This window comes from Cryptosporidium muris, genomic scaffold (assembly GCF_000006515.1).
Source record: "Cryptosporidium muris RN66 scf_1106632354001 genomic scaffold, whole genome shotgun sequence".
NCBI lineage: Eukaryota > Apicomplexa > Conoidasida > Eucoccidiorida > Cryptosporidiidae > Cryptosporidium > Cryptosporidium muris.
In genome coordinates this window covers 339,608-351,823 of record NW_002196578.1, presented here as the reverse complement: position 1 = coordinate 351,823, position 12,216 = coordinate 339,608, and the positions used below count along the sequence as shown (strand labels likewise).

Sequence of the window (12,216 nt, the reverse complement as noted above, 5' to 3'; positions counted from 1 at the left end):
AGAACTTTATTAACTACTAAATATTTCCAACTGTCATCTTATTTATACCTCTTTTATCAGAATCCCTACGTCGCTTATCAGCTGTTGTTTTATAGCTTGACTTTCCACTTAATTTATTCGAGTTATTTTGTTGGATATTCTCATCATTAGACACATCTGTATAAAGACTTAATATATTATTCATTCTGGGTAAAATAACTCTATTATTCCACATGATATACTTAGATTTATCCAGATCATCGAACCACGGATGTTCCAACGCATTTCTGCATGATATCCTGTCATTTGGATTACAAACAAGCAACTTTGACAAAAGATCTAGAGCTGAAGAGTCTGCTAATTTACATAAATTCTTAAGGTTCTCTAATGCATTGCATTTCCAGACTGGAAAATCTTTGTCAAAATATTTTAATTCAAATATACCAGACCATGTTTCTTCAGTAGGTGTTCCTAGTGTTCGAAATATCCTCCAAACCATGTCAATTTCACATTCTCCAGGTAATAAGGCATGTCCTCCTCTGAATAATTCAGCCATTATACATCCTACTGACCAAACATCTACTGAAGGAGAATATTTATTAATACCTAGCAAAATTTCAGGCGCTCTATACCACATTGTAAGTACATCATGAGTATATTCTGGTAGAGGTAACCTACAAGCCCTAGCTAACCCAAAATCACCTAGTTTTAAAATCCCATCCAATCCAATTAAAACATTTTGTGGTTTCAGATCACGATGCATAATATTGTGAGCGTGGCAGTATGCTAAGCCATTCAATAATTGAAACATTAGTTCTTTTGCCCACTGAGTATGCTCAGCAATTGGACTTCTAAGGTCAGGATATCTTTCTCTTAATGTTTGTGTGTAGGCCTTGCAATGTTTTTTTAAGTCATTTACACACAATTCAAATACAGCTAGTAATAATGGAGGTCCATCAGATGGACGACTATAATGGACTTCAAATAATTTGACAATATTTGGATGCTTCAAAGATTTCAAAATATCTAATTCTCGAATAGAAGTAGCTGGTACACCTTCTTCTTCATGCTCTTCAAGATGGAAGAACTTTATAGCTACTAATTTCTTTGGATCATTTTGGTCATACGCTTTAACTACACGGCCATAAGTTCCACTTCCAAGCTCCTGTAAGACTACATATGTTGTACTTTTTGTCTTAACAATGCTCGATACCTGCATTGTTTTAGCTATAATGGATAGCTTAATTACCTATAATGAGCTTAGCTTATTTTTTTTTAGACGATATCCACATGTTTTGACATTGCTGCCCCACATATTAGGCGCCTATTTGACGTAAATTACATGCATGCAATTCGGTACTTAATCTTGTACTCCTAAGAAGCTTCTTGTTTAATATCAAGCATATACTTTAAAGGTCTAGTCAAACTATATATATGTTCACCTCAGGCCAGAAAAACACTATGTATTAAAGTTTATTGATAAAGGTTCAGAAAACTTTTTCTAGTGGGTTACTGGGGTGAGTAATTAAAGTGCAAGTTCACATATAAGCTATTATGTCAGCTATTGTTTTTCCGGAATCTGGATTTGGTACGTAATATTCTTAAGAAAAAAATAATTTAAGTAATCTTTTGATATTACAAAATTTCAAATAATCCATTAGAAAAATGAAGTCTAAACAATAGAAACAAATAATATAATTATGAGTACTATATTATTATTTTTTGACAGTAATTAATTAAAAAATCTGGCTTTATGAACAAGTATGCATTATAATACTGCCTAAGAGCAGATCGACACAAGACATTATAGAGGCGGGATTTGTGTGGGTCACAAATTTCGTGTTAAATTGTGATGTTAAACTATTAAGCCTCTAAAATATCTTTAAGTAGCAAATAAACTTAAAGGTAATAAGTTAATATTTCGAAATATTGTCAATGAACTAAGTTTTGATTTATTAGTGTACTTCTTTTAGTATAAATATATTATTTAAAACTTGAAGTTAGATTACTGCACGAAGTATATCAAATGAATAAATTAAGCAGTAGACTTGAAGATCCTATCTCTAAATACGTTTCCGATGGAAATTTGGCGAATATATGGCTTGTAGCATACTGTGACAGAAGATTGAAGAAAAGGGATTTGATGGATATTAATTTGCAAGATGGAATTAAAGAAATTATTCAGAAGATTTCGGAAGAATGGGTTCCTTTAAGAATCTCTTGTGCACTCCTCACAGGAATTGTAAAGGTCTATCATCATAAGGTAGAATTTCTAGATATAAAGTGTTCTGATGTTTTATCTAAAATGCAGAACTTCCATAGTGATCATAACTCTTTAACTAAGATGGCCTCTCAGCCAGCTACGAAGAAAGGAAATAATAATTTTAATAATCTTGTTAGCCAAGAAGATATAAACAAAACACTTGATATAATTAATAGTCAAAATACTAACCTTTTAGATATTCTCCCATTATCGAATAGTGGTGAGCACGCTAGAATTATACCAAAAAGCGAAGATTCACAATTATCTCAGTCTCAAATTTCATTACACACTATTGAACCAATTATTTTTGATATGGAGTTTGAAGATTTTATAAATAATGGATGTGAAACAATAAATGTGGAAGTTGATAATACTATATCAGAGAGTTTGCAAATGCTAGATGATGTAGAGAAACGCCGTGGTGATATGACTAATCCTATGGATATTATTGCAAAGGGTTTAGAAGAAATTGACTCTACTCAAAGGACAAAGTTGGATAATCCAGATATAGATTTATCAAGCTCTGCGTTAAACAGCCCTGAATTTAGTCGTATTAATGTGAGGTCGAGTTTTGGTACACTTGAAAATTCTACACCAAATACAAGGTATCAGAGTATTGGTGGTCTTTCTGAAACATTCGAAGCTCAAAATGATAGTACAACAAATTATTTTGAGATGGGGATAAGTCAAATCAATCAAATTCCTAAAGTATATTCTAATAATGACTGTATAGATAATGTACAGGTAATAAAAGTAGCTAAAGAAACCTCATTGGTGAAAACTTTTTCACTAAAGCGTAGGAGGAAGATATTGGATTTACCTCTAGATAAGGATTTACAGTTATCTAATAAAGAGCTAAAAGTTGATATTTCTTATATTTCATCAGTTGAAAAAATTAAAAACTTTTACAAAGGAACAAGTAGTAGCTTACTGTTTACTAATCAAATAAACAATTTGCAGACACTACCACTCTTAACTTTTCTTTCTGGAAGTAGTAGAAAGAGAAAATCTATACAAGTTAATTCAGTTGATTCTGACACAAATACTTGGAATTATGAAAGATCTTATGCAAAAAGTGTAGAAGATGATACTTTTGAACAAAATGGATATAATTCTTGTTTTCTTAAGTCTACTGATAAGGCTGAATACTCTGAAATTGAAAAAGAGAATGATGCTGAGTTTCAGGCAATTCCTCTGACTCCAGTTAGATCTAAATACCAAAATGATGACTTTGAATTAATTTATACTCCATGGACTAAATATGGCAGTCAAGGAAGGGGGTACTATGATGTATCTCCGTTATTTAACAAGAGTGGACAGGAGGAAGTAAATCTCTTGTCTTCTAGAGCAGCTAAAACAATGCACTTTTTAAATACTAAATTTAGTGAGTCTAGTACCTTAAGCTTACATGAACTAGTAGGTAATAAACCAGCTTCTGTAGTGGCTCCAATTTTCGTTGAATTATTACATCTAAAATCTAAGTCATTTATAGATATCAAACAAGATATTCCATATGGTGAAATATTGATATTTCCAAGTAAATAGATTTATATTGAGCTATATTGGTTATTTACACATTTTAGATAACCATTTTGACCCCAAAATTATACTGATAGTAGAATTATAGTTCATATCTTAAATCTTTTCATTTTATCTTTATTTTAATTATATAAGAAGATTATCTTAAGCTTTTGAATCAAACCCAGCTATGATAAAACCCTTTCAGTACCGGTATACCGGTACTTGCATGTCACATGCATGTATGTATGCATGTGGACTGCGGGCTCCACGTCTTCTAATTCCAAATAATTTTATCCTTCTATTTTAATATTATATTGAAAATGTGGAAAGTAGGAATTGAAGGATTTATAATCGTATTATTGGTGTTTGGGTTATACTCTAGTGGAGTAGGATCTATAAAGCAAAATATAGATACAACTATAGCAAATACAAATTTCGTACCAAATAACGAAGAATCTTCACCAAGTACAATTGACTCACAGTTAAGTAATGAGACCAAGATACATGAAGTTAAAGTATTTGAGGCTGATGTAACAAATGGGGGTAATTTGAATAATAAAATCCCAGCATCTACATCAAAAATATCCAAAGCTTACAATCCACTAAAGTCAGGAGAATTATTTATTATACCACTCAATAATGCAATTGCTGATAATTACTATCATAGATTGGGTAGTGATGGTGTTGAGATATTTTTACCTGAAAATGGTATTAAACGTGGTGTTACACATTGGCTATCGGATGGTAATGCTATAAAGAATGATATTGTTCATTTCACTGGTATTCTACTAGAACCAACATTAGTATCAGGTATTTTAATTAATTGGGCTTCTACTCCAGGTGAAGTACGCATTGATGTATCAAAAGATGGTTCAAACTTTCAAGAAGCTGTTGGGTGGACTAAAAATAGGCTTGCATCTAAAGAAATGGAGCAAAAACTTTACTTCAAGGAGCACCCAATAAAAATACAAAAGGTAAGAATAGGGATGAGAATACCTATTTTTAATTTTTTTGGCATTAATTTTGCTGGGCTACTAGTAATCGGTTCTCCGATTGTTCAATTTACAAGTGGTATAACAACTATGACAGAAGAATATTGCCTGCAAATAGAGGATGGAAATATCCATAAAGTAGGAGCCGAATTAGTTCTAGGAAGTTGTATAGAAGCAATTGCATCTGGTGATAGCAGAGAGATTTTTGGATTTAATAGTAAAGGGCAAATATTTAATCCAATAAGTAAGTTGTGTATTCAACTCAAGGATAACAATGTGGGAACAGGAGGTACACTAGTACTAGATGAGTGCTCATATACTATGGATGGTAGAGGCCTATTTGAACTGCTTCCAAATAACCAATTAAGACTGATGAGAGGTGGAAATTTATGTTTATCAAGTCCAGGTGATAAGACGGGAATTATTAATGTTGCTTTAAATGCAGCTGCTAGTGCCAGTAGTATAAGAAAAACAGAACCAGAGTATAGTCCTTCAATGGCTGTAGATAACAAAGATTCAACATTTTGGCTTTCAGAGGATATTCTAGAAAATTCATCATCAGAAGTTTACTTTAAACTAGATCTGGGAGTTGTTTTAAAACTACAAGATATTTATATTGACTGGAAGTACCCAGCTTCTGCGTTTTCAATAGATCTCAGTAGTGATAATATTACTTATACTCCTGTTATAAGTATATCTAATAATGGATTAAGCAGTACTGGTTATTCTCTTGAAGGAAGAAAAGCAAGATATGTAAAGATTGCTCTTTTGAGTCTAGGGAATTCAATTAATAAAAAAAGTGTATATGGGATTAAGCAAGTCAGAATATTCAGTACCACAATGAGAAGTATTGTAGAAGATTGCAATATTGCAAAGGAACATCAGGATGGTAGAGATAAGGTATTCCCCCAACCGGTTGTTGGTGAAAATTATGCACCTGGTTTATCTCTTAAATCTCAGGGAGAAATTATCAAAAAAAGATTGATTGAAGTACAAGGACTCTCAGGACATATATCAACATTGCTTCCGAAACTAGAAACATGTAAAAGTACTGCTAGTGGAAGAGAGGTCACATTAAAGACGCAAGTAAATAAATTAGGACTTTTATCTGAACAACTTGAAAAACTTATATATGATTATTCACTGGAGTATAAATTTACCAAACCATTAATTGGTAATTCTTATCTATTTCCAGCTGAAGATTGTGTTGCAATAAAGAATGATAGGAAAGGTTATGTTTTAAGTGGGTTTTTCTATGTCAAACCATTTTGTACAACTAAACCAATAAGAGTATTTTGTGATATGGATACAGGAAATACTATTTACCCTGTAGAGACACATGTAAATTCAGCGAGGTCTGTAATGTCTGTTTGCTCGCAAGTTGGATTAAAACCTTTATTGCTAAGAGATAAAAAAAAATCTATTAAAGGTATTAAATTGATGCTAAAAATGATGGGAGTTAACAAAGATAGAAGAGTTATTCCTCTTACACATGACTATGGTTGTGACCATGGTGAAACTTGTGCAGTACAATTTTTGCAACTTGATTCCCATATACAGTCGTTTATCTCAGTTTCTGAGTCTAACAAACCAGAAATTGTTTTGTGTAGCCCAAATACCAATTTTCAATATGCAAATGATGCAATTAGTTTAGAGTGTAATAGTCGCTTTGCAGATATATTAGCTCTAAACAAAGCACCATTACTGGCTTCAATACTGGTAAAATGTCCAACTACTTGTAATCCAGAATCTGATGGCGTCGTAATTGGTACAGATGTATATAGGGACGATAGTAGCGTATGTATCTCTGCTATGCATGCTAATACTTTAAATAGAAACACCGGTTTACTCCAGATAACACCAATTGAAGGATTAGACTCGTATGGTGCAACAAAACGATTTGGTGTATCAAGTATATCATATTTAGGAAAAAAGTGGTCAAAAAGCTTTGTTACTTCAAAATATGAAAGTCTATGCCCATATAATAGTAGTTTATCAATGCTACTATCATTCATTCAGTTGGAGTCAAAACAAGAAAATGATCCCCCAACAAATATGACATATTCAGATAGTATGATATTACCACTAGGGCTTGGAACTGCTGTAGATACATTTGAGGCAATAAATAGAATAAAAAGATATATGAATATTATTGGAGGAATATCATATACTTCTGCAATGAAGGAAACAATTGGAAGAAGCCAAGTACTAGTATCCAGAGTAAGGAGTAAACTGAAACCCACTCAAATAGTGGACTATCATACTAGACTAGCTGCAGATAATATATTACTAAAATTACATACAGTCTCAAATATATTATATTATCATATGGAAAATCTATTAGAAACTATAGTAGAACATGAAAATCTTCTTAAAGAAGTGATGGAATTGAAAGCGACACAAACTGGATTTAATAGTTTCGATATGCCAATTAGTAACTTTATACACTTTGGAGAGTTATTTGAAGAATGGGATAGCCCAGGGGTTACTGAAGGAGTTGGAAACTGGAGAATTTTATATGAACCAATAGGTGGGGGAGGTAGAAGTGGATTATTGGGACAAACAAGCCCTGTTGGTCCTCCAACTTCTTCAAAGCAATTGGCTATTGGTACATTTGCAAGATTAAAATATAAGAAATTTTATGACATTGACTATAACACTGATATTTATATCGATAGCTATGAGGGTAGTATTGGTCTTACTTTCAGAATGATTAATTTTGAGAGGTACTATCTGTTAGAGTTTAGCCAACAGAAATCCGGTGGATTTAAAAGATTGATTAGAGTTATAGATGGTGAAAAAAAGTTGTTGGGAACTAAGTATGATGGTGGATATATTTCTGGTTCATGGCATCATGTAAGGATTTTATTGAGTGGACCAAGAATACAAATTTGGGTCAGTACCGAAATCTCACAAATTGATGAAGAAAAGAAGTATAGCTCTCCAGTCAAAGTTTTCGATATTTATGATAATTGGATATTATCAGGATCTATTGGATTCTTTTCTAGTGGAATTAAGGGTGGAGTTTATTTTGACAATATCCATGTACAAGCAAAACCATGTACAAAATCATCTAGCTTAGGTTCATTACTATCTTCACATCCACCAGCAGCACCTGTCTGTAGCAATTATAAGTCAGGCTCATTTGGTGGGGTTCATAATGAGTTTATGTTTATAGATCCAGAATATTCATATGATGGTCCTTCAAACTGGGAATTCCGATCAAATATTGGAGGTTTGCAAACTAGATCTTTGGTACAAACAAGTAATATACATAGTATTAGTAGTGATAAAATAGGTACTCATGCGATTTTAGGTGGAAATCGCCAATGTAATACTGGCATATATGAATATTCATTCTTCCCACAATGCCCTGATGGTATCATTGGTGGAATTATTCACTATAAATCATCATCATCTTATATGATCTTCGAAATGGGATCACATTATTCAAGAATAAGGGTCATTGGAAATGGTATCATTAGAACATTGGCAATGAATATGCTTGTTGGCTATCAGTTAGGAACATGGAACAATATAGAAATACAATTCGGTACTCTTGGAACCAGCATTTTAGCTAGTACAAACAATTATGGTAAAACTCAGTTATTATATACAGGGTCCCCACTAGGTTTATACGATGGTTCCGTAGGTCTATCAACATATAAATGTCCTGGTGTAGCATTCCAGTCTATTCAGTTGAGACCACTGACAATAGGGACAGCTATTGCAGGTCTATTTTTAGAAGAAGCCCAAAATACGAATATAACTCAATCAGACTCAAGTATAACTAATATAGACTTTTCATCAAATACTAAATCACCTAATTGCACAGCAATTCATGCTCGTGATCGTAAAGAAGATTGTGAACGCCTACTTGGAGATGATCAATGTGAAGCTAACTACTGCTCATATTGTTGTGAAAATAGTATGGAAAGAACTTACACAGAATTATTACGTTGCAAACAAGATTGTCACAAACAAGATACAGAATATGAACAAAGTAAAGCGATATTAAAAACATTGGATACTTGTCATAGTGAAGAATCAATTAATTTGTATACAGAAAAATGTCAAAGGGTTCCAGCAGCAAATATAGAAGCTCAACAGACATGGACCAATCAATTTGTATGCTTTGTTGATTTGTGTTACATGTGTTGTAATACACAGCCATTAGAAAGTGAGGTTGACGAAACTTCGCTTGCTGAATGCTACCTACAATGTATACTACTAGATTATAAGAATATCCCAGTGCAACTTTAAAGAAAAATAATATACAGGCAGCTAAAGTATTAAAATTATCGAAGTCACATTCTTATTAATAAATTCACTATATAATTCACTATATAAAAGTAATGTAAAATTTCTGACATATTTACAATAACTTGACTTAATAATAGAAAAAAATTCCGCTAGCTTAACTTCTGGAATTTATGATCATTTTAATCCCTTTCAATAATCTGTCATTAATATCAAAAAAAAGTCACTAAATTAACACTCAATATCAATATTTTTATCCTTCAAAATATATCCACTTGGTGGTTCATGGATAGAAGTAGTCCCTCTCAGTTCATTTAAGATCATCTCCAGTTGCTGTGAATAACTCTTAATAGGATATGGATTATTTTCTATTAGAAGGTTAATATTTGGAATAATGAAATTGTGTATATAATCAAGTAATTTCCGAAACTGTATACCAAACACTGGCATAAAGAAAAATGGTATAATTTGCAATGCTGTAACTAAAATAGACGGTATTTCTTTAGATGGGTTCTTATTTAAAATTTTAACTAGCCATAGCCATATTACATGATAATTTTTGCATTGTATATTTATAGCGAGATAGAGCCTTACAATAGAGTTAATCCTTTGAAGAAGTGCCTCCTCAGTTTCATTCACATTTTGCATCTCTTTTAATTCACCAGATAGTAATATTGGACAACTCCTATATATTATTCCATTCATCATCATATCTATTTTATTATGAATTTTTAAAATATTAAGGTAAGTATATGAATAACTCCATACAGAATCTGGATGTGCTGTGATTTGACCAGAACATTGACTAATAAGGGAATTTGCTATCATATATAATGCATAATCATATGACTGCTTCATATTTTTTAAGCTAGATAATAGCTCAATAATTCTGTTAGAAGAGAGCAAAACTTGTTTCTGAGTTGAGGAAATTTGATTTATAGATAACTGAATTGTCTTTTTTATATTTATTCTTGTGTTTTTAATATCTTTATCAGTACTATTCATGATTTCTAAATATTCCTTTGATTTCTCATAATTCTCTAACATCTCCACAAACCTCCTCTCCTCAGTTTGATTAACTATACATTTATTCTTAGGGTCTTCAATATTTAATGTATCCTGAGTATTTGTTACTATATTATTCTCAGTAGTCTTCTCTATTTGCTTCTGTGCTTCATTTCTTTTCATATCTTCAAAAAACTTTTTTTCATTCTTGATACGTATTTCTTCTTCTTCAATACGTCTCTTTTCGTCTTCTAGAAGTTTTTTTTCTTGAGAAATCCTTAGTTCTTCCTGCTTCCTTAATTCATTCTCATGCTGTATCCTTATATTTTCAAGAGCTTTTTGTGCATCATTTAAATGCTTATTAATTAAAGATGACAGTTTATCTTCTACACTTCGGGTATCTATATTAATTTTAAAGTTATTTATAACTTTATTTCCTTTCCTATTAGGAGTTTTGCTTAGGCAATCCCCATTATGAACTTCCCAATTTGTAAGAGTATAGGATAGTTTATCACCAAGTTTATCTATATCCATAGATCTCTGGATTCCAATATATTACTATAAAATAATAGAAAGTAGTGATTACATAATTCCCTAAGTTCTTAATTTTTCCTTTAAAGAAGAGTAAAATCACAAAATTCTCTAATAAAATTCACATTTACCGCGTGCGGTATGATGTAACATGTATTTTTAACACTATTGATTTTTTCAAATACATTTAGAATACTGCTAATAATTACACAAAAACTATTTTAAACTAAAGCTATTATACTGGAGACAGGAATTGTACTATCATTTAAAAATTTTAAATATTTGCACCTTTATATTTTATTGAGACAATAATATATACCAAATTACCTTTATACCTGATACTAATAACTTTTAGATCTAATATAATACTTCACACTAGAACTTGCTAAATAGATTTATTATATGTATTTATATAATTTGTCTTCTTTAAATGAATAATTATTACTTTACTATTAATTGAAGATATCTCAAAGACTTGGTAATGTGTTTAATAGCTAATATAAACATCACATACTACATTGAACTTTAGTTCATACTTTTCTTTATAAAGTCATTAAATAAATATTACTGAATTACGATATATTAAATGATTATAAGTAATATTTGAATACCTAATATTAGACAGTAATATTAGTTTATCACTTATAACTAGTAACATTCTATTAAAGACTTTTATAATTTAAAGTTTGACATATATCTTGATATACAGTATAATTTACTTTAAAATGTAAGTAATAGTAACTATAAGTACTATTTTAATAACTCAATACTACTTTTTACACCGAAAACTAGATCTCATTACTTAATTATGTACAAATATTTGAACGTCCTTAGGATAAAAAGTATAAATTGTACCTATTTTCTATCATTTATTACAAGCATTTATATTATAATTTACCAAAAGTACTAAATACTAAAATATCCTTGTCATAATATTATGTCTTAAATAACTCTCCATGGAAATTCAATATACCTTATATGCATTCATATACCAATATTTTATGCATTAAGGTACCGGATCTCATTTTTAGATTTGTTCCATTCATACTTAAAACTTAAATCAATATTACATTATATTTCTAAATTAATTTAATAAATATAAATATAATTTAATATTTTCCTAATAATATGAAGGTAAATATTATGAAATATAAAAAAAAGTTCAAATGTGTATATATTTTTAAGATACTAGAGATTTAACTTCTAGTAATACACCAGAAAAATCACATAGTTATGAATTATATATATTATATATTAAGATACAAAAATATCTTCATATTCCATACAGGAATTTATTGATCTATTTGTGAATAATAATAAATAAATTTAGTACTTTGTGCTAATATAGAAACAACTTGTAAGGAAAAAAAATTAAAAATGAAAAATATATTCTAATTCAGGTAATGATATACAAAAAAAAAAATAAGATATATATTTTGATCACTAATTTTAAGTAATTAGATATTTCCAAAGTATCAAGAAAATAAGTCGCACAACTCTGTAGTAAGATTACATCAAGATTTGCAATATAAAACATTTAACTAAAAGTATGAAACCAAATCTTATTTCTTATTAGTAAACTATAAAGTAAAAAAGGAAAATAATTCTGAAGATGTAAAAAAATAAATAAACTTAAAGTTCTAGAAATATGAAGAGATATTTGCA

General features: G+C 30.4%; 4 protein-coding genes across 4 annotated transcripts, besides 5 other annotated features; 2 read left to right on the top strand and 2 right to left on the bottom strand.

Annotated features, from left to right (window-relative positions):
- Nucleotides 1-16: 16 nt before the first annotated feature.
- On the bottom strand, nucleotides 17-1,198 carry CMU_006620 (cell division control protein 28, putative; the record flags this gene model as incomplete). The annotated part of the gene is made up of 1 exon (XM_002142052.1): nucleotides 17-1,198. One exon carries the CDS (start codon nucleotides 1,196-1,198, stop codon nucleotides 17-19), a length of 1,182 nt encoding a protein of 393 aa, XP_002142088.1.
- An 807-nt stretch (nucleotides 1,199-2,005) lies between these two features.
- On the top strand, nucleotides 2,006-3,787 carry CMU_006610 (uncharacterized protein; the record flags this gene model as incomplete). Its single annotated transcript, XM_002142051.1, has 1 exon — nucleotides 2,006-3,787. One exon carries the CDS (start codon nucleotides 2,006-2,008, stop codon nucleotides 3,785-3,787), a length of 1,782 nt encoding a protein of 593 aa, XP_002142087.1.
- Nucleotides 3,788-4,083: 296 nt separating this feature from the next.
- CMU_006600 (LCCL domain-containing protein) lies at nucleotides 4,084-9,018 on the top strand (the record flags this gene model as incomplete). Its single annotated transcript, XM_002142050.1, has 1 exon — nucleotides 4,084-9,018. One exon carries the CDS (start codon nucleotides 4,084-4,086, stop codon nucleotides 9,016-9,018), a length of 4,935 nt encoding a protein of 1,644 aa, XP_002142086.1.
- Nucleotides 9,019-9,246: 228 nt separating this feature from the next.
- Nucleotides 9,247-10,554, bottom strand: CMU_006590 (uncharacterized protein; the record flags this gene model as incomplete). The annotated part of the gene is made up of 1 exon (XM_002142049.1): nucleotides 9,247-10,554. The coding sequence occupies one exon, from the start codon at nucleotides 10,552-10,554 to the stop codon at nucleotides 9,247-9,249; it is 1,308 nt and encodes a 435-aa protein (XP_002142085.1).
- Nucleotides 9,730-9,758: a sequence feature (AT_rich).
- A 260-nt stretch (nucleotides 10,555-10,814) lies between the features above and the next one.
- Nucleotides 10,815-10,835: a sequence feature (AT_rich).
- A 778-nt stretch (nucleotides 10,836-11,613) lies between these two features.
- Nucleotides 11,614-11,670: a sequence feature (AT_rich).
- Nucleotides 11,671-11,787: 117 nt separating this feature from the next.
- Nucleotides 11,788-11,809: a sequence feature (AT_rich).
- Nucleotides 11,810-11,914: 105 nt separating this feature from the next.
- Nucleotides 11,915-11,942: a sequence feature (AT_rich).
- Between the last annotated feature and the right edge of the window lie 274 nt (nucleotides 11,943-12,216).